Source organism: Nelumbo lutea, chromosome 7, assembly GCF_056320005.1.
Source record: "Nelumbo lutea isolate HS-2025 chromosome 7, American lotus-T2T, whole genome shotgun sequence".
Classification (NCBI taxonomy): domain Eukaryota; kingdom Viridiplantae; phylum Streptophyta; class Magnoliopsida; order Proteales; family Nelumbonaceae; genus Nelumbo; species Nelumbo lutea.
Window position 1 is genome coordinate 13,860,700 of NC_142690.1, and position 21,579 is coordinate 13,882,278.

A 21,579-nucleotide genomic window follows, 5' to 3' on the forward strand; every position below is an offset into this window, starting at 1 on the left:
TCTCAACTCCCCTTGACTAGGCTGCCAGCTGTCAAAGTGGAAGATCCCATATTTCATCTATTCTTATGAACAATCAAAAGTTTTAATATAATGATGTGCAAAAATACAAGAGTATTATATGATATCTTTGATCAAGTCTGTAAGTACCATAGCAAATCGCCTCTAGATCCAAGTGAAAAAGAAGACTAAGACAAGATGATATCTTTGATCAAGTCGGTGGTTAACAAGATCTACAATCAGGGATTTCAAGGGGAAACAAGAGAACAATAGTTGATTGATTCTTCCTCACTTTTGTATACATGTCACTTCTGTTCAGAAACAGAGGGCCCCTATAATTCAAGTGGTAAAAGTTGAGAACTTATCAAGGAAGACAAGCCACATAAAGGATTTTCTATCTTGGGAGGAACAAACCATCCCCAAATCCAGCCAGCTTCAGTTGCGCTAGTCAGGTTTCTAGCAAGAGAAACATAGAGGATTTCACCAAGAACTTCTCTCCAGAATCTTTTTCCTAGCTGATTTCTAATATTTATTTATTTATCTATTTAGTTAGGCAAGAAAGAAAGGGGTGAATTCCAATTTTTGCACCAGAAGCATAGATTCATCAATATAGAACCCATCTAAAAATGTTGTCCCCTCTGGAACTTCAAGATTAGACCTCTTTGATCTGATAGCTCAATCTTCAAAGCCCTTGTTCAATTGCCTACTAAAATAAGTATTGGATATATGAAAGAAAAATGACTTTTTTGAGATCAACTATATCAATCAAATAGAAAGGTTCATTTCTAGCCTCACAAAAGTGAAGAGGGGTGACATAAAGAGATGGCTAAGAGATTTGGTCTGTCAAAATAACTATTGGAACTCAGAAGACAAATATAGAACACACAATTACCTTTATTGATATAGGGATCATAATGGAACATAGAAGCTCAAACCGCAAAGGAATGACCAATAGTTCATACCATGGACCTTCATCTGGATATTGAACATACCATTGCTACAGTAAAACAGAAGACAGGTGTCAATAACTAATGATGAAGAGCAAACTTAACATAGCTGTATGAACTTAAATCATAATAAAAAACAATTACTAAAATACAATAACCGCATAAGATTATAGTAATAGAAAGCAATGTGATCAACACATTCATCTATCAAAAAAAAAAATGTGATCACCACATTCCAGCAGTAAATAGCTAGTGCAAGATATTTATTTTATTTTTGGATAAATAAAAGAGATTTCATTAATTGATTAAGAGATAAAGAACATTCAACAGGAGCTAAAGTAACTTAACTCCCTACAAATGCCACTAAATCCAAAAAACAGAAAAAAAGAAAATTACAGTTGAGCCCCAAAAAACAGAGCTCTTATTCACCCCTTGTCTAGCTAATCCATCTGCAAAGGAGTTTGCACTTCTCTTATCCAAGTGCATCGAACTTCCATATCTTTTGTCAGCCAGTTGTATTTCCTCTTTTCATTGCTGTAGCTCCAAAGTCATGAGTTTTCTCCTTTTAACCAATTCACTACAGTTTCCGAGTCTCCTAAGATCAGCTTATTTATGTTCAAGTCCTTAGCCCTTTGAATCCCTTCCAGAGCTGCTAAAATCTCAAACCTCAATGAGTCCCCTATTCCAATTGGGCCAGAAAACATAGCCATCACAATCCCTCTTTCGTCCCTCAAGACTCCCCCTATTCCGGAGGGCCCAGGATTGCCCATGCTGCTGCCATCAAAGTTTAGCTTGGTAAAGCCAATAGGTGGAGGGGTCCAAACAGAACTTGAGACCCTCTTGGCTGGGGCTGAATCTGCAATTTCCTTCCAATTCTTAGACAAATCATCAACTGAGAAGTCCATAAAGAAGTCCAATGTTTTCAGCCAATGAACTACCCTTGCATGAATCATTTCTATCACTGCTTCCACACTTCTTTCTTTTTCTGCGAAGATTCTCAAGTTTCTTTCTTCCCAAATAGACCAACACACTGCGGCCCTAACACATCCCCACATAATCTTTCTTCTTTTAGTTGACCAGCTAGAAGGAGAGGAAGTAAACAAGCTTTGCACATCCGGTGCAAGACATTTAATTGGGCAATCTTCAATACAGTATTATTGTGAAATAGATAGGATACTAAGAAGGCAGAAAGAAGCTTATTTTCAGAATTTTAATACCATTTCAGCAGACATGAGACAAAATAATTAAGTTCCAAAAGCTATTGCAAAGATGAATAGTTGACCACATTGAATTCAATACTAACTGAGAAAACTAATTTGGGGCTGTGGCCTGTGGGTATTCCCAGACTATTGGACTTGAACATAAAGGAACATATATTTATGGTTCAAGTGGTTGTGAAAGGAAAAGCTCCCTTTCCTCTAGACCCGATTCACTTGGCAGTTTCTACCCCCTCTTTTTTTTTTGATAAAATAACTGATTTACTTCATTAAAGATTAATAGAAAGAAGATACAATACAATCAGAAAAGGGACAGATAAACTCTCTTAGTTCTTCTTGTAAAAAGAAAAATTACAACAAAGCCCAAAACAAATGATCTCTTCCCACCCCTTGTTTGACCAATGCATCATCAAAAAATGTGGCATCTCTTTTCATCCATTGGAATCTAATTTCCATCCCAACTGTCATCCACTTGAATTTCCTTTTTTCATTTACATAATTCCACCAACCCACATCCTCCTTTTGCAGCCAGCTTATCACCAACTTTGACTCTCATTCAATAATCATTTTCTACCTCCTCTCAAAGCTCTGGTGCTTGTTCTAATGGGGTGTCTCAGTCAGAGGAAAGATTTCACAGACTGCAACCCAATCCATCAACTAGGCTTGTGATATAGCAAAAACAGAAATGTTGAGAAAGTTGAAGACAACATATATCTGTATCTTGTGAGATTGATGGTGCACTTTTCTGATATTCTTATCTAAGGAACTATAAAATCCAGAAGTTAACTCCCTTCAAGTTCTAAGGTGGTGGAACTCAATGGTTTTCAAATTAAATTCAGCTTTAAACACCAACACCAGTAAGAGGAGAATGCAGGAAGCCGTGTAAAATCAGGGTCTAAGTATTGTGTTTTGGAGAATCCTATCAGTATGAAGCACCGGACAGGCCTCATGATATTCATAGAAACAAAACAATGTTTGGTTCACCCTAAGAGAGTGATTTACAAATCAGACCCTCACCTGGACAAATGAATGATGGACTTAACCCAGGGTTTTAGGGGATGAACTGGCCTTAGAGGTTGTTAATAACTTCTGATGGATGAACTGAATTGCATATTAGTTTGTATTTTAGTGGGTAAAATAATCATATAGAGAAATATTTAGGGTAAAGTAGTTAAGCCAACATGCTATTAGAAGGGATTGCATGCCCTAGTTAATTGCTTATTCACCAAAAAAAAGGGCCAATAAGCAATTGATCTCAGCAAACCAACTGTTACCAAATGGTCCCTTTGGTAGCTTTAGTCCCACTAGCAAGGACTTTTAAAGATATCATGTTGTCTTGAGGGTTGCAGGCTGGCATGTTGGGAGGTCTAGCCAGTTCAACTGTATCTAAAATCCATGTAACAAGGTCATTCTCTTCTAGAGAAGCAAACATGCCAAGTAAACAACAGTGATACAGAGAGGTGCAGCAAGGTGCTTCCATCTTCTTATGACAAAGAAACTATAAGTGAAAAGCTAACAGAGAATGATGAGGTACAGATAATGGATGAATAATCATCAAATAGAAACAGAGGGGAGGGACAACTTATTTTAATATTTACATAAAACATTTACATTTCCATCGGCACCAGCATAAAATATTACCGGAATCAACATAACTCCAGTGAAAACTACCTATGCTTCAGCGAGAAACCAGACAAAATCTGATGTCATTGGGATTTGGGGAAATCCTGTTCCTTCTAGAGTGGAAGCATTCATGTGGCTGCTGATCTTAGACAGCATTCCTACTCAAGATCATATTAAAGGAAAAGGAATTCAGTGGGCAGGAAATCCTGTTTCTGTAGCATTTGTTTATTGATTTCCATTATTCAAAATATGTCTGGAGGTATTACTTCAGCCTATTCAACCTTGACTCATGGAGACCAAGGTCGCCCCAAGAAATTTTTGTTGGTAGATGGCCTGTGTGAGGGGAAGTAGAAAGGAAAAGATAGATTGGTGTTACATACCTCTCACTATTTGTTGGGAGATTTGGAAGGAAAGAAACAGAAGAATTTCCAATGACCAGTCAAAACAAAGAGATCCAAGTTTTCTTCTTATGTGGAAAGAGGTTCAAGGAGTGGGTTTTGCTTCTACCAGAGCTTGAGGGAATCACAGATGAATATTTTGATTGTAACTTTTGGTTTGTTTTAGATCTTGATCTTGGTGTACTTTTTCTTGTCCCAGGGTGATCCCTCATCACCAACTTTGGGTGTAATCTTTTTTGGATTAATAAATTTTCTTTTTTATTTATTACCAAAAAAACTACAAGTGCTACATAGTTCTTTGGACAGAAGCCAGAAGAGAGGAAGACTTAGGGGTTGAAGACGATTGGCTACGTACAGGATTGGATCATTTCAAATTTTCTGAAGAGTTTCAATTAAAGGAGAAGGCAAGGCGCCAAAAATGAGTGAAACAAGGAGCCTTACCTAGGAAGGGTTGCAGAGGTAACATGCAGCAGTTCTCTTCCTCAGACTTCAGCAAAGGATTGAAAGGCAGATGGGGAGAAGTTTTCGAATCCTGGTTTGGATGTGGAGCTGACTCAGTCTATTATTAATGAGCAAGAGTCTGTTGAACCGGGAAGGGAAGCTTTAAGAAATCACATGATGGATGCAAGAGTGGGCCAGCTCAATTTGGGCACCACACCATTGAGCCTTTGAATTCAAATATATTCTATGGATCATGTGACAACTTAAGTGAGCACTTACTAAGACTGTGAACAGCTTGCCAAAGTCCAGTCAAATGTTTCATAATGGACCCCACATCTTGGACCACTCCACCATAAGGAGCTTAGGGCTCAAGTTTCATGTCAATTGGGTCAGTAGTTAGTCATAGTTAGTCTTTTGATTATGGGAAAGTAAGGTCAGTTTTGTCTTTTTATTCCTTTGTTTTTTTTCAAACTAAGAATATTCTTGGGAAGTACAATTGGTAGAATACAATGTCTTTTAGTAGTTCCCAACCACCAGGAATAAAGTTTTCTTTTTCTTTTTTTTGTCTTATCAGCAATAAAGAATAACCAGGATAAGTTTTTCTAGCTAATATTAATGTTTTACAGGATTTAAGGATTTAAGGATGCTATAAAGGGTCGTAATTCTGTTCATGCTATAATTCATCTTTTTTTTTTTTATCAGCAATAGTTCATCTTATTCTATTATGCTGTTTTCTGGTTTTGCACAATTGAAATTATTTAATTATTTTGCGTAGCCAACTGTTATAGAGTTGTTCCTGTGCTCTTCATGTTGTTGCAATGATTGCTGGTGAGTCATTTCACTTTTCTATTAGATCTCTGTTTAGAGAAGTTTTGTTGCATTTTATAGTTTCATCCTTGTTCATTTATTACAAATAACAAAGTGTGGGACAATGTGATGGAGGGGTCCTTCCTCAGTTGTTTTTCTTCTTCCCCCTTAACCCAATATCAACACCATTACAGTGCCTCACCACAAACACAAATAAAAAGGTTAAAATAAACAAGAATGCTATAATGGAATGCTTTTTGTTGCTTTTTCCTCACAAATAAGGATGAGCTATGCATATATGATATATGTAGAAAACACAACTCCAAAACAACACCTTGCAAAGAACTAAATAATAAGAACACAATACTGCTGCTCACCTTTCGTGCTTCAGTATTCTTCCAGACATTACCAGCTATGCCTAGTACAAAAACAACCACTATTTGAAACAAAAATATTGCTCCAGTCAATTTGTCAATCATTGCATCCACTGCTGTAAGTTTTGGCTCTGGTATACCTCTACTCATACCCAATTTGGTTTCATTTCCTGAAAAAATAAACCAGGAAAAAAATCATATCTAGCATGTAAATCACATGGAAAGGGTTTTGCAATGATAAAGAAAATGAATTGTTTCAGGTCAATAATGATAACAATGGCTATAACTAAAACCATGTTTCAACAAAAGACAGACTACAAATACTTGAGAACTTCTGAATATTTTGTCTAACCAACAGACCCACTGTCCTCATTAGCTCCAATAACCCTATCTTCTCTCCCTTCTGTGCATTAAGAACTGCCCACTTTGAATTGATCCATTTTTCCCCTTTGTGCACTTCACTTCTTTTGCAAATTCTTCCTCACTCCAAAAGAACATCCATCTTCAACTTCTTTGTCAACCACCATCTTAAAATCCATCTTCTTTCTTACTTAAAAAGCTTCATCCACTAGTTTGCTGACTACAAGTCTACAACGTCTTGTTCCTTTGCTTCTCAGTCCCTTCTGCTGTATGACCTCCAATTTCAACCTCAACATATATAAACCCTTATCTTTGCTTGTCTCTCTCTCCTATCTCCATGAACATTCTCTTGTAAATTCCTCCCCCTAACAGTGTTGAGTTGGGCCTAGTTGTTTTTATTCTTATTTTAAGCTATTTAGTTAGGAAGTTGTTGGGCTTTAGGCCCATTAGTTTATGTTTTTAAGTTGTGACTGTTCAGCTACATTAGTAGCCGCCCTACTAAGGGCATCCTTGTAATATCTCATCCTTTGAGTTAAGTATAAATATAATGAGGGGTTGGCGGCTAGGGTTAATTCAAGCATCCTGGTTGACTTCCTACTCTTTTCTCCCACTCTTTTCTTCTCTACTACTGAAATCTCTATCTTTCTCCCCTTTTCCTTTCACAGGAAATTCAACTAAATCTACAATCAGTGATTTCTACTTGGTATCAGAGCAGGTCGAAGGTTCCCTGAGTTGTTTCCTCATGCAGCCATAGATCAGCCAACTGCATGGTGATTTAAGAGGCTGATCGAAGCTCTCAGGTAAGCCCAGTTTTTGGATTTTTTGGTGGATCTGTGTGCCCTGTAACTGGTCTAGGGTTTCTCATCAAAATCAGGAAAAACTAGAGAAAGAAGAAGAGTCCTGTTTCTGTTGGACTCTTCAATTTTGACCTAGGAAGTGGTGCCCTAATTTTTTAGGGTTCCTTGGAGTTTTCTGTAAGGGGCGGTTCAAATCCTGCCTGATTTGGAGGATTCTAGAGAAGCGGCTGCCTCTTCTCTCTCTTCTCCCATCCCACAAAAAATGAATCTTTTGTGGGAAGACAGTCTAGGACACCAGAAAGGTGTTGTTGGTTCCAGAAGTGTTTCGATTGATCTTGGTACATATTTCAGTTATTTTCTTTACATTTTTTGAGAAGCATGGAGGGCCACGGAGTTGAAAATAAGCCCTGGAGTGAAATGGGACTAATGGGAGGAGGTGTTGGAGACCTTTTCGGGATTGGGACCATTACTTCAGTTATGTTGGATGGTGCAAATTACTTAGAATGGTCACAATCTGCAAAGATGGCCATTGGTGCTCATGGGAAATTAGGGTATATCACTAGTGAGGAAGTGAAACCCGAAACTAGCAACTCCCAATGGGTACAGGAGAATTATATGGTGATGACTTGGTTGTGTAATTCCATGTTGCCCCATATAGGTAAAAGTTTTTTATGAGCAAATACAGCTAAGGAAATATGGGATGGGGTTGCAGAAACCTATTCACAGAGGGAGAATGTTGCTAGGGCTTATCAGTTGAGAAATCAGATTATTTCTACAAGGCAGGGAGATAGATCTATTGCAGCCTATTTTTCAGACCTTAAAACCCTATGGCAGGAGATTCACCATTTAGAGACATTTTCTTGGGAAACCACTAAGGATGCAGCTACCTATCAGGAAACATCTAGAGAAGTATAGGGTGTTTGAATTTCTTGCTGGCCTTAATCCTGAGTGTGATATTGCAAGACAGCATCTTCTTTCCAGGGACAGTGTTACCCTCTCCCAGGCATATGCCTTTGTGTCATGGGAGGAGAGTAGGAGAGATGTGATGATGAAAAATCCTGTTTTTGATCAGTCTGCTATGGTGAGTACTATGAAACCTAAACAAAGTGGAGATCGGGGTGGCAGTGAAATCAAAAAGGAAGATAAAAGAGATTTGATTTGTGACTACTATAAGAAGCCTAAACACACAAGAGATACTTGTTGGAAGCTTCACCCACATCTTGTGCCGACTAGACTGAAAAATAAGAAGGGAAATGCACACATGGCAGTTACTGGTGAGATTTCAGCCCCTCCTACTACAATTGCTCTAGAGTCTGTTGCAACTACTGCAATAAGGGCTGAACTTGAGAGGTATAGGCAACTTTTGAACCAGCGGGATACAGCCAGTACCAGTTCAGCAGCAAGCAGACAACAAGGTACAGGTGGCACTGGTGGAGTCCACTCTATTGCCTTTGCTCACACAGGTAGTTCACACGTCACTACAAATTATGTTTCTACTTCAGGTAAGGAGGGACCTCCTTGGATTATAGATTCTGGAGCCTCATAGCACATGACCCATAGCTCTACTATTTTTTCTTCTTACCAGCTCTGTTCTGGAAGAGATAGGGTATCCACAACTGATGGATCCCATGTTCCTATTGCTGGGAAGGGATCTGTCAAGATTAGTGATTCTATTTCTCTACCCTCAGTCCTTCATGTTCCTAGATTGAGCACTAATTTGTTATATGTTAGTAGTTTGATTAAGAACTTGAACTGTTCAATAATTTTTTCTCCTAGTCATTGTATTTTGTAGGATCTGGATTCAAAGAGGACGATTGGAAGTGGTCGTGAAGTGAATGATATCTACATCTTGGATGTTCTTCCTCCTCATCAGAGTCATCATGTCAGCAGGGATAGTGAGTCAGGGTCTGTGGGTCAAATTATGCTTTGGCATAATCGTTTGGGCCATTTACCTTTTTCTTCTTTAAGTCTTTTGTTTCCAAAACTTTTTGAGTCTGTTAGTTTGTCAAGTTTGGAGTGTGAAGGTTGTCAACTTGGAAAGCATTGTAGACATTCATTTAAACCTAGTAATAAAAGGTGTTCTTCTTTTGATGTTATTCATTCAGATGTGTGGGGACCTTACCATGTTCCTTCTATGGGAGGCTATCGATATTTTCTCTTATTTGTGGATGATTTCTCACGATACTCTTAGGTTTACCTGATTAGATCCCACGATGAAGTACCGTCCTTGGTGAGGCAATTTCATCAGATAGTGCTAACACAGTTTGGAACAAGAATAAAGGTGTTCAAATCAGACAATGCCAGGGAATATTTTGAAAAGCACATTGCTTCATACTATTAGAATATGGTGTTGTCCATCAGAGCAGTTGTCCCTACAGTCCACAGCAGAATAGTGTTGCAAAAAGGAAGAATAGACACATTATTGAGATTGCAAGAAGCATGATGAGCACATCTATAGTTCCAAATCGGTTTTGGAGTGATGCAATTCTCAAAGCAGTATATCTGATTAACAGGGTGCCCTCTCGTATACTTGGATTCAACACCCCATTCAGTCTCATTTTTCCTAAGGGGGAAATGTTTCATATTCCTCTCAGGGTGTTTGGGTGTGTCTACTTTGCACATGTCCTTGGTCCTCACCGCTCAAAGCTTGATCCCAAGGCAAAGAAGTGTGTCTTCCTTGGATATGCAGAAAATAAAAAAGGGTATTGTTGTAATAATCCAGTCTCTGGAAGCCGGTATGTTACCATGGATGTCACCATTTTTGAATCCACATACTTCTTTTCAAGAATCCTTCTCAGGGGGAGTGTTTTGGGGAAGTAAGTCAGTAGTCTATTCCTCTCCCAGTTCCAGTCCCTGTGTCTACTCCTGTGCTTGACCATCCTGTGTCACCTACCTTACCATCACCTTTGCGTCCTACTTCTCAGCATTACTTACGACAGAGATTTCACAAGGAGGTTGATTCCACTACAGCAGAACTCACATCACTTCTTGTCGATTCCTTGGAGACTCCAGATTCGGTTGACATGGATTCAGGTATTCCTCTTGGTCCTGCTACTGTTTTAGTTCCCATTGATTCTACTAACCCTGTTACAGATAACTTTGATCTTCCTATTGCTCTCAGAAAAGGGAAGAGAAAGTGTATTGCTCATTGTATTTCACAGTGCTTATCCGACAGTGGACTTTCTCCTTCCTACCGTGTTTTTCTTTCCTCCCTTGACTCAGTGTCTATACCCAAGGGTGTTAGTGAGGCTCTCTCCAAACTTGAGTGGAAGATAGCTATGCAGGAAGAGATGGCAGCTTTGATTAAGAATCAGACATGGGACATTGTGGATCTACCAGAAGGCAAGGAGACAGTTGGATGCAGATGGGTTTACACGGTAAAACATAAGGTACATAGAAGTATAGAAAGGTACAAGGCAAGACTTGTTGCAAAAGGATACACACAGACCTATGGTGTTGATTACTTAGAGACCTTTGCACCGGTTGCAAAGATGACCTCTGTTCGGATACTTCTTTCTCTTGCTGCCTCATACTCTTGGCCCTCTCGTTTCAACTTGATGTGAAGAATGCTTTCCTAAATGAGGATCTGGAAGAGGAAGTGTATATGAATCTTCCTGTTGGCTTTTACAGTGATACTGAAAAGGGAAAGGTATGCAGGCTTAAGAAGTCACTTTATGGCTTGAAACAATCTCCCAAAGCATGGTTTGACAGATTCAGAAAGGCCTTAATTGCTTTTGGATACACTCAGACTCAATCCGATCATACCTTGTTTGTGAAGAGAAGGGGATCTTTGGTGTCAGTCCTAATTGTTTATGTGGATGATATTGTTGTCACGAGGAATGACCTAAGTGAGATTGATTGTTTGAAAAGGAATCTACATAAAGAATTTGAAATTAAGGATCTTGGAGAATTGAGATGCTTCCTAGGCATTGAAGTTGCAAGATCAAAACATGGAATTTTTCTCTCTCAAATGAAGTATGTCTTGGATCTTCTTCAAGAGACAGTGAAGCTTGGAACGAAGGCAATCAGTACCCCTATTGATCAGAACCATAGAATCAATGCATCAGAAGGTGAACCAGTAAAGGACATTGAGAGATATCAGACTTGTGGATCGGCTGCTATACTTGTGTATGACAAGACCAGACCTTTTCTATGTAGTAAGTGTGGTAAGTCAATACATGCATGCTCCACGAGTCCAGCATTGGGAAGCAGTTGACAGGATTCTTGCTTATCTGAAGGGACACCCGGGCAGAGGCATATTGTTTACTGATCATGGACAGTTGAAACTAGAGGCTTATACAGATGTAGATTGGGCAGGATGCCTTGATGACAGGAGATCATTTCAGGAGTGTGCACCCTTGTTGGGGGTAACCTTGTCTCGTGGAAGAGTAAGAAACAAACAGTGGTGGAAAGATCAAGTGCTGAAGCTAAATACAGGGCCATGGCACATGGAGTTTCACAACTTCTCTGGATCCGTTCCCTATTAGAAGAAATTGGTGTACAGGCAGAAGAACCTATGATGTTATACTGTGATAACCAGGCAACAATTAACATTGCCCATAGCCCAGTCCAGCATGACCGAACTAAGAACATTGAAGTGGATAGACATTTTATCAAAGAAAGAGTAACTTCTGGAGAAGTTTGCCTTCCATACATTGCTTCTGATCTGCAACTCGCGGATGTTCTCACAAAAGGTGTTGCAAAGAACAAGTTGGAGCATGATCTACGCAAGTTGGGAATGTGTGACATTTACTCCCAACTTGAGGGGGAGTGTTGAGTTGGGCCTAGTTGTTCTTATTCTTATTTTAAGCTATTTAGTTAGAAAGTTGTTGGGATTTAAGCCCATTAGTTTATGTTTTCAAGTTGTGACTGTTCAACTACATTAGTAGCCGCCCTACTAAGGGCATCCTTATAATATATCATCCTTTGAGTTTAGTATAAATATAATGAGAGGTTGGCGGATAGGGTTAATTCAAGCATCCTGGTTGACTTCCTACTCTTTTCTCCCTCTCTTTTCTTCTCTACTACTGAAATCTTTATCTTCCTCCCCTTTTCCTTTCACAAGAAATTCAACTAAATCTACAATCAGTGATTTCTACTAACAGAATATCCAACTTCTTTTTTCATGGATAACAAGAATTTCATTTTATGGTGAGAAGAATGGATTAATTACATATACATGTAGTGTTGTTCAACTTTCCATGAGGCTGGCATTTTCCCCTTCCCTATACCCTACTTTTGTTTTCTTGTTAAAAGACTCCCCAATATAGATGTGCCCTATTTACCCCTTGTTTGACCAAAGCATCAGGCAGCCCATTTTCTGATTTATAGGTCCAAGAAAAACATGCCTCCAACTTCATTGCAATATCTCTCATGTCTCTCAAGTAACTCAGAGTTTGAAACAGTGTTTTACAAGGCGTACGCCACATACGTTTTTTTCATGAGGCATGCAAGAGGCATATGTGTCATGTGCCTCATGCACACCTTATGTAAAAAGATAGAAAAAATAAAAGGAAAGAAAAAAGGGAAAAAAAAAGGAAAGGAAAGGGAAGGAAAAGAAAAGAAAGGGAAGGGAAAGAAAAAGAAAGAAAGAGAAGAAGAAAAAGAGAAAAAGAAAGAAAAGAAAAGGGAAGGGAAGGAAAGAAAAGATGAGGGGAAAGAAAGTTGGCTGGGGGATAAGCCCTTAGACCCCTTCAGCTGGGGGGCTTTGCCCCCTAAACCCCCCAGCCCCCCTTTTAACTAGTGCTATGCATCTTGATTTTTCTTAATATAAAAGGTTTTTATTAAAAATAAAGATCCTTCCTCTTCTCCCTCCTTCCTCCTAATCCCCCCTCCTCTTAAGTAGGCTTACGCATATGCCTCCTTGTGTTAGGAAAGCTTACGCCTCTTACGTTCTTAACTACGCCTCACACCTCTAGGTAATGGAACGCCTCTGTCACGCCTTCGCATTTTAAAACATTAGTTTGAAATTAAGGATTTAGGGAAATTGAGATATTTCCTAGGAATTGAAGTTTCTAAATCTAAAGACGGCATTTTTCATCTCCCAATGGAAGTATGTGTTAGATCTTGTCACAAAGACTGGGAAACTTGGTGCCAAACCTGCTTCTACATCTATTGATGCTAACCATAAACCCTCAACTAACGATGGTGACCTTTTGGCAGACAAGGGAGTGTTCTAAAGACTTTTGGTAAAGTTGTTATACCTTTGCATGACACGACCAGATATCTCATATGTTGTCAATGTGATCAATCAGTTTATGCCATGCCCCTAGAGACACACATATGGCTGCTACAAAATGAGTCTTGTGTTACTTGAAGGAAACTTTGGAAAAGGGTATCCTCTTCTCTAGGCATGAAGCCATGAACACAATAAGCTAGAGGCTTACACAGGTGCCGATTGGTTGCAGGGAACATTGGTTGATGTGCCTTGGTTGCAGGGAAAATTGTCTCCTAGAGGAGTAAGAAACAAACAATAGTAGACCTCTTCATGGGTCGGGCCGAGCCAGGCTTTGCCTATGTATCAACGGAATACATTCAAGCCCAAGCCCGAGACCGACCTAACAAATGCCGATTGGGCTGGTAGTATTGATGATAGGAGATCTATATCGGGTTAATGTGCCTTGGTTGTAGGGAACATTGTCTCCTAGAGGAGTAAGAAACAAACAGTAGTAGACCTCTTCATGGGTCGGGCCGGTCCGAGCTTTGCCTATGTGTCAACAAAATACATTCAGGCCCAACCTGACCATTGGGCCTAGGTCTTGAGCCTAAGCCCAAGCCCAAGCCCAAGCCCGAGTCCGAGTCCGACAAAAAATTTGAAAACAATTTTTTTTCTTTTTTATTCAATAAAAAAAGTGTTTTATTTATATTAAAAGCCCTTGTTAGCATAGGGGTATTTCTGTCTTTTTACCTAGATTAATGTTGCTGATCTGTAATGTTGTGTTGAAACCAGTGCTCCTAACTTGAATAAGGGCACATATGTCTTTTCAATTAGTTTTAATAATATAAGTTTTGTTTGGTCGACTGGGAGGAGGTTATGTTGACACTTCTAGTTCGAACCAGAATTCCCCCTTCTCTCTTTTTCTCTTTCTTCCACCTTTCTACCTCTTTCTACCTAACCGATCTCCGACAGATAGAATTCTAAGGCAGGCCGAATCATAACATGGTATCAAAGCTGGTTGAATCTGCCTAGATTTCTGTCTGCCTAGATTTCTATTCTCTATGCACCCTATCTAGGGTTTCTTCTTTTTTTTCTGCATTCGACTGGAGATAAGGGAAAGGGCTGAAAAGGCGTGATCGCCCTCTTCCCTTGGAGGTTTCTATGCCTCTAGTCAGGTCGTGTGTGGTCGGTTGCTGTGGTTTCTAAGATCGCCCTCCCCTAATCGATGAAGAATAGAGGGCCGATCTGTGTGGTGCAGTGGTTGTCGTGTGTGGACTGATTTCCTGCTCGTGTGGTTGTTAATTCAGTGATAAGGTAAGAGATCTCAGTGCATGATATCTGTTATTGATCAAATAGGAAGTGTGTTTCAAACCATATGCTAGGGTTTCAGACAGTAATGTGCTAAGGTTTATGCTGATTTTTGTGTATTTCGAAAGAAGAGCTATAAGCATATAGTGGTGAGATTTCGGGTAGTCGTAGGAGTAGGGTTTGTGGTGTAATGAGCACACTTTTCAGCAACAACAAGTGCTGAAACCAGTGTGATAGGTGTGATCTAGTTGTGTGCAGTGTGCAGAATTCAGTGGTAATAGAATTCAGCAAGTGTGCAGAATCAGTGATAACATAATGGGAGATAACAGTGATTGTAAACCTAGTGTGGTGGGGACTACAGACTACCTGAATGTTCAAATGACCTCCATTAAACTAAATGGAGAGAATTATGTGCCTTGGGCTAAATCCGTCGAAGTCTTTCTGAAGGCAAAGAAGAAGTAAAACACATAAGAGAGGAGAAACCCTCAACTGACTCTCACGAGTATGAAGACTGGGAGCAAGTGGATGCTCAGATCATCACATGGTTGTGGAATAGTATGGAACCCAGGATTAGTGTAAACTTCATGTTTCTTGACACTGCCAAAGATGTGTGGAACCATGCGAAGAAATTGTATTCGGGTCAGGACAATACAACCAGAGTGTATCAGTTGTATCAAGAGTACTTTAACCTGCAACAGGGCAATCTGAGTCTTGAGGAGTACTATGCCAACATGAGAAACATACGTAATGAGTTGAATGTCTATCACCCTCTCACTTCTGATGTCAAGATTCAGCAGCAACAGAGAGAACAGCTTGATGTGACTAGATTTTTTGTGGGACTGAAGTCTGAATATGAACCAGTACGGGCTTAGATATTAGGAGGATCAGCTCTTCCCTCCTTGGAAGAGGTATTTGCTCGACTCCGAAGGATTTCTGTCGGATCTACTGAGAACTCTAATATCTCAGATAGATCTGCCTTGGCTGTATTGAGAGGTCGTGGTACTCGAGGTGGAGCTAGGGGAGCTCAATCTGGCCATGGTGGTGGTAGTGGCTCTGTGTATGGCCAAAGTGGTAATGGTGGGCCTACTTATAATCGTGGTGGTGGCCGTACTGGGGGCAGAGATTCAAGGGGAGCCCGTGGTAGAAGGCGTGGCTTAGGCCCAAGGAAGTGCACTCATTGTGGTATGGATGGACATACCATTAACTATTGTTATGATCTACATGGTCCACCCTCAACCTGGGCCAATCATGCCGCGACCAGTGACTTAAGCTCCAGCTTTAGACAGGAGAATCATTCATTTGATCAGATACCTTCTACACCCACAGATAGTCCCGTGAAGGAGATGGTGAGTGTTCCCCGTGATGTAGAACACGGCGACCTTTTCTCACTCAGGTATGGCTTGTCTGGCATCCACACCTAATCCCTGGATCATTGACTCTGGAGCCTCCAATCACATGACTGGAACTCCATGTGTGTTTTCATCCTTATCTCATTGCTCAACATCACAATCTGTCACCCTTGCTAATGGTTCCACATCCTCAATCTGTGGTGTTGGTAATGTTGACCTAGATCCTATATCCCTCTCCTCAGTTTTGTATGTTCCTAAATTGCCTTTTAATCTTATGTATGTCAGTAAGCTGACCAAATCACTTAACTGCTCCATTACCTTTTATCCTTCTATGTGTGTTTTTCAGGATCTCAAGACGGAGATGAAGATTGGTGGAGAGCATGAAGCTGGTGGACTGTATTATCTTGACAGTGGTGGTGGTAGAACTTCAATAGCTCTCCAGTCATCTCTTTCTCCTCTCTAGTGGCACTGCCGATTTGGTCATCTGTCGCTAAAAGTCTTGAAGTCTTTGGTTCCGTCCTTGAGTCAGCTTTCTGTTTTGGATTGTGAGTCGTGTCAGTTTGGAAAACACCGTTGTGTTCCCTTTAGTTCTAGGGTTGATAACCGTGTGTCGAGTCCTTTTTCTTTAATTCATTCAGATGTTTGGGGTCCTTATAAAGTGATGTCATATAATGGATACAGATATTTCGTCATTTTTGTAGATGACTTTTCAAGGATGACGTGGCTCTATCTAATGAAAGAAAAAAGTGAATTGTTTACCATTTTTCAGAAATTTTATGCTGAGATTCGTAACCAATTTGGTACCCACATCAAAGTTTTCCGTTCTGATAATGGCCGCGAATATTTATTCTCATCATTTCAGGAATACCTGGAACAACACAGCATTATACATCAGACGTCATGTACCTACACCCCACAACAAAACGGGGTGGCTGAGAGAAAGAATCGCCATCTCCTAGAAACAGCAAGATCCCTCATGCATCACATGCATGTTCCCAAACCCTTTTGGAGTGATGCAATGCTTACCTCGTGCTTTCTGATTAATCGGATGCCCACGTTCATCCTTGATGGTCATTCTCCGTTTCAAGTCTTGTTTCCCGCTTTGTCTACGTTTCCTCTTACGCCGAGGGTATTTGGGTGTGTCTGCTTCGTCCATAATCTGGGTCCCGGGAATGACAAGTTCGATGCCCGTTCTCTTAAGTGCATCTTCCTTGGCTATTCTCAAACCCAGAAAGGGTATCGGTGTTACCATCCTAGTTCTCGACGGTCCTTTGTGTGTGTTGATGTCACCTTCTTTGAGTCTACTCCATTCTTTTTGGGGTCCGGTGATGCTTCTTCCTCCTCATCACCTCCTCTTCCACTTCCTGTTGTTGACCCTCTTCCCTTAGTTCCAGTCGTGACCAAACCCTTGCCTCCAGTGCTACCACCTGTTGAACGCCCACCTATCCATCATGTGTATACACATCGCCCACGCATACCAGCTACTACTCCTCCGGCTACATCTCCGTCGACGGATCCGGCACCAGACCCGCACTCAGCATTTGAGCTTGACTTTCCCATTGCTTTGTGGAAAGGTAAACGCACTTGCACCCTTCATCCTATTTCTAATTATGTTTCACTTACTCACCTTTCCGCTTCCCATCGCCAGTTTTTCACCTTGTTATCATCAGTTGTTGTCCCTAAAGATGTCCAAGAAGCCCTTGCCTCTCCAAGGTGGTGCCGAGCCATAGAAGAAGAACTCTCTACCCTTCATCATAATCATACTTGGGACCTCACTGCTCTTCCTCTTGGAAAGCAAGTTGTTGGTTGTAAATGGGTTTATACGGTTAAGCATCTGCCTGATGGTAGTGTTCAACGCCTGAAAGCGTGATTGGTTGCAAAAGGGTACTCCCAAACCTATGCTATTGACTACACAGAGACCTTCTCACCGGTTGCTAAGATAGGGTCAGTTCGTGTTGTGATCTCTCTTGCAGCCATGTATGAGTGGCCACTATATCAGCTTGATATCAAGAATGCCTTTTTGCATGGTGACTTACTCGAGGAGGTCTACATGGAGCAACCTCCAGGGTTTGTTGCTCAGGGGGAGGATGGTAAGGTGTGCAGACTAAGGAAGGCTATATATGGGCTTAAACAATCTCCTCGAACGTGGTTTGGTAGGTTCAATGAGGTGGTAAAGAAGTTTGGTATGAAACAGTGCAAAGTTGACCATTCTGTATTTAGTCATGACTCTCCGGGAGGAAAAATATTGTTGGTGTATGTAGATGATATTGTTATTACTGGAAATGATAACACCGGTATTGACAGGCTAAAGACTTATCTGCATGATCACTTTCAGACAAAGGATCTTGGTAAGCTGAAATACTTCTTGGGGATAGAGGTAGCAAGATCCAAGTATGGTATTAACCTGTGCCAGAGAAAATATGTGCTTGATTTGCTGGAAGATACAGGCTTGTTGGGTGTCAAACCAGCTGAAACACCCATGGACACAAATACCAAGCTAAGCAGTGATATGGGTGAAGTGTTTGAAGACCCTGGCAGATACCGACGACTTGTGGGCAAACTAAACTACCTAACCATTACTAGACCAGACATCTCATTTGCGGTTAGTGTGGTAAGTCAGTTCATGCAAAAAACTCTGATTCCTCATTGGAATGCAGTTCAGAGAATTGTGAAGTATCTAATAGGGGCTTCAGGTCGCGGTCTGATATACAAAAGTGGCGGAAAACTTGAAATAAAAGGGTATTCTGATGCTGACTGGGCCGGTTCTATGTCTGATAGGCGGTCTACTACAGGCTATTGCACTTTCTTGGGAGGTAACCCGGTGACATGGAAAAGTAAGAAGCAGACGGTTGTGGTAAGAAGCAGTGCAAAAGCATAATATAGGGCTATGGCACACACCGCTTGTGAATTAGTGTGGCTAAGGAACCTTCTACTAGAAATAGGGTACAACATCAACACTCCAATGAAGCTCTATTGTGATAATCAGGCTGCAGTTCATATTTCCTCTAATCCGGTGTTTCATGAAAGAACCAAGCACATTGAAGTTGACTGCCACTTTGTAAGGGAGAAGGTGTTGAATGGAGAACTAGTCACTACACATGTTAATACAAGAAATCAGTGGGCTAACTTATCTACAAAAGGCTTGAGCCGGGGAAGAGTGGACTACATATGTAACAAGCTGGGAGTATATGATATATAGTCACCAACTTGAGGGGGAGTGTTAGCATAGGGGTATTTCTGTCTTTTACCTAGATTAATGTTGTTGGTCTGTAATGTTGTGTTGGAACCAGTGCTCCTAACTTGAATAAGGGCACATATATCTTTTCAATTAGTTTTAATAATATAAGTTTTGTCTGGCCGACTGGGAGGAGGTTATGTTGACACTTTCAGTTCGAACCAGAATTTCCCCTTCTCTCTTTTTCTCTTTCTTCCACCTTTCTACCTCTTTCTACCTAACCGATCTCAGACAAATAGAATTCTAAGGCAAGTCAAATCATAACAGCCCTCAAAACTCAAAAATAATAGGAGATTTCACTATTACTTGAAAAAAGTGAGAAAATTATTGTATATATATATATATATATATATATATATATATATTATTAAATAAATATGTTTTTATTATATAATAAATATTATCAAGTCGAGCCCAGGCTTGGGCAGGCTTTTCTGAGAAAGCCGGAGCCCAGCCTAGAAAAAGGTTGGGACTGGTGTTTTAGGCCCGAGACTGAGCTCAATACCACGGGCCTAAAATAATGTCCAAGCCCGACTTAGAACAGTTCGGCCCATCAAGCTACCCAACCCATGAATAGGTCTAGTCAATAGTAACCAGGTCTTCGACTGAGGCAGAGTACAGGGCAATAGCACATGGAATTTTTAGAGTTGTTATAGCTTAAGTCACTTATAGAGGAGATGGATATTACACATGATAAGCCCTTAATGCTTTATTGTGATATCAAGTTGCGATCAACATAGCTCACAACCCAATTTAGCATGACAGGACAAAACATATTGAAGTTGGTTGGCATTTTTATAAGAGAAAGGATAGCTTCTGGAGAAGTTTGTCGTCCTTTTATTGCTTTAGAGCAACAATTAGCAGATGTTTTGACCAAGGTTGTCCCCAAGGCAAAGTTACAACATTGTGTAAGCAAGCCAGGCATGATTGATATCTATGCATAGCTTGAGAGGTGTAGAGATGATGGGCCAAATGGGCCTTAGTTTCTTTGTTTTTCTTTATGTTAGCTTATGACTTGTATTAGTAGGTAGTGCACCTTAGTTATGGGTATGTTTTCTCTTTTTTTTATTGTTTTTCACTGTTGTCTTCAGTGATGGATGCCTTGCTAAGGGCACTCATGTAATTGCCCTTATTTTTTACAACAAAAGAATAAAAGAGATCATTGGGGCTGAAAAGAGGTTTAGAACTCTCTCTTCTTCCTTCCCTTTCTTCCATCTTCTTCCTCCTTTACTTTTCTCTCTCCCATCTTCTTTAATCTTCTTCTTCTCTTCTGTCTTTTTCTTTTCTTTATTTTAGATTATTGCAGGTAGGATCTACAACTCTTACATATCTATACTCATAGAGAAATGAGAAATGGGAAATCTACTTGACACTTGATAGTATGATGTATCTTATACCCAAATGAATGTAAAAGAAACATAGATGCTTGGCAATATACACTATAACAGATAGAAGTGGATGGTGATTCTAAGCTAGTGATGGGGTGAATGCAAACAAGAAATTTCGGGGGTGTGGACCCACAATCTGGTCATGAGGGAGATATTTCTTTTATCAAGGGAAATTGGTGTCAGCTTCAAGTGAGTAGATCAGCCAATGGGATGGCCAAAAATTTAGCTAAACAAGGGACAAATAGGGGGAAGCTCTTTTGGGCTCCTTTCTAATTGATTTCAGCACTCTTGTCCTGGGTGTTTTGACTGTTGTAACATCTATATTTATTAATTGAATGTTACTGTTTCCAATAAAAAAACTCAGTTGCCATTGATTATAGAAACTCGACATGGGAAGAGATGCTAGAATTATTACAAGGTCTAAGGTTAGAAAGATCATTAAATGTTAGGAAAGTCACGTTGAGGAGGGACTCTGGTGTAGTAGTGGGTTGGTTGAAGAACAACAAGCAAGATTCCTGAAAGTACCAAAACACTATGAACAAGCAAGATTTCATTGAATAAATAGATTAATAAATGCTTTGACTGATGCTATGGCCAAACAAGGGGTTAACAGGGCAAAGTTCTTTTAGGGGGATTTTGGGTTAGTGTAGTCTAAGTTCTGAAAAAAGGGATAGGTAGCTTGAGCTAGACTATACAGTGGGGATGTATAGCAATTAGCATACTTTGTATTTAATTAATTCTATTATTATCTAATAAAATTCTGTTGTTACCAATCAAAAAGAAAATTAAAAAGAAAAAACAAATGCTCAGGATCTTCAAGCCCTACCAGTGAATTTAACCACCCCAAAACTACACAGATTATCAACTATACCCTTCACACCCATTGTAAACAACAGTTTACCAGTAGAATTTCCTTTCCAGGTTTATAGGCCTGGATGAATTGATGGCTTTGATGGCCTCCTGTTAATGTACCACCATATCAAAAGAAGCTAGGACCTTGGCCTCAAGAAAGTAACAGCTCATCCAGATGGCTTTTATAGTGAACTTATAGCCTTCGCAGAAATGTGCTTAGGATTTATTTGTCTAAGGTTCAGTGATCCCAGGCTAGATGTTTTGTTCTCGTATTTGCACTTATATTTTGTTTAGGGCACTTGGTAGTTTGGCTGAAGACCATCCTTATA

General features: G+C 40.1%; 1 protein-coding gene across 3 annotated transcripts in view; it reads right to left on the minus strand.

Moving 5' to 3' along the window:
• Positions 1 to 21,579, minus strand: part of ALA2 (aminophospholipid ATPase 2) — a 92,561-nt gene that overhangs the window by 57,174 nt on the left and 13,808 nt on the right. For all 3 annotated transcript variants that reach the window (XM_088955153.1, XM_088955151.1, XM_088955152.1), the window contains 2 exons: positions 5,808 to 5,974; positions 890 to 994 (listed from right to left, as the gene is read on the minus strand). In XM_088955153.1, the coding sequence (XP_088811279.1) occupies positions 890 to 994; positions 5,808 to 5,974 (272 nt within the window). The remainder of the gene's footprint in view (positions 1 to 889; positions 995 to 5,807; positions 5,975 to 21,579) is intronic.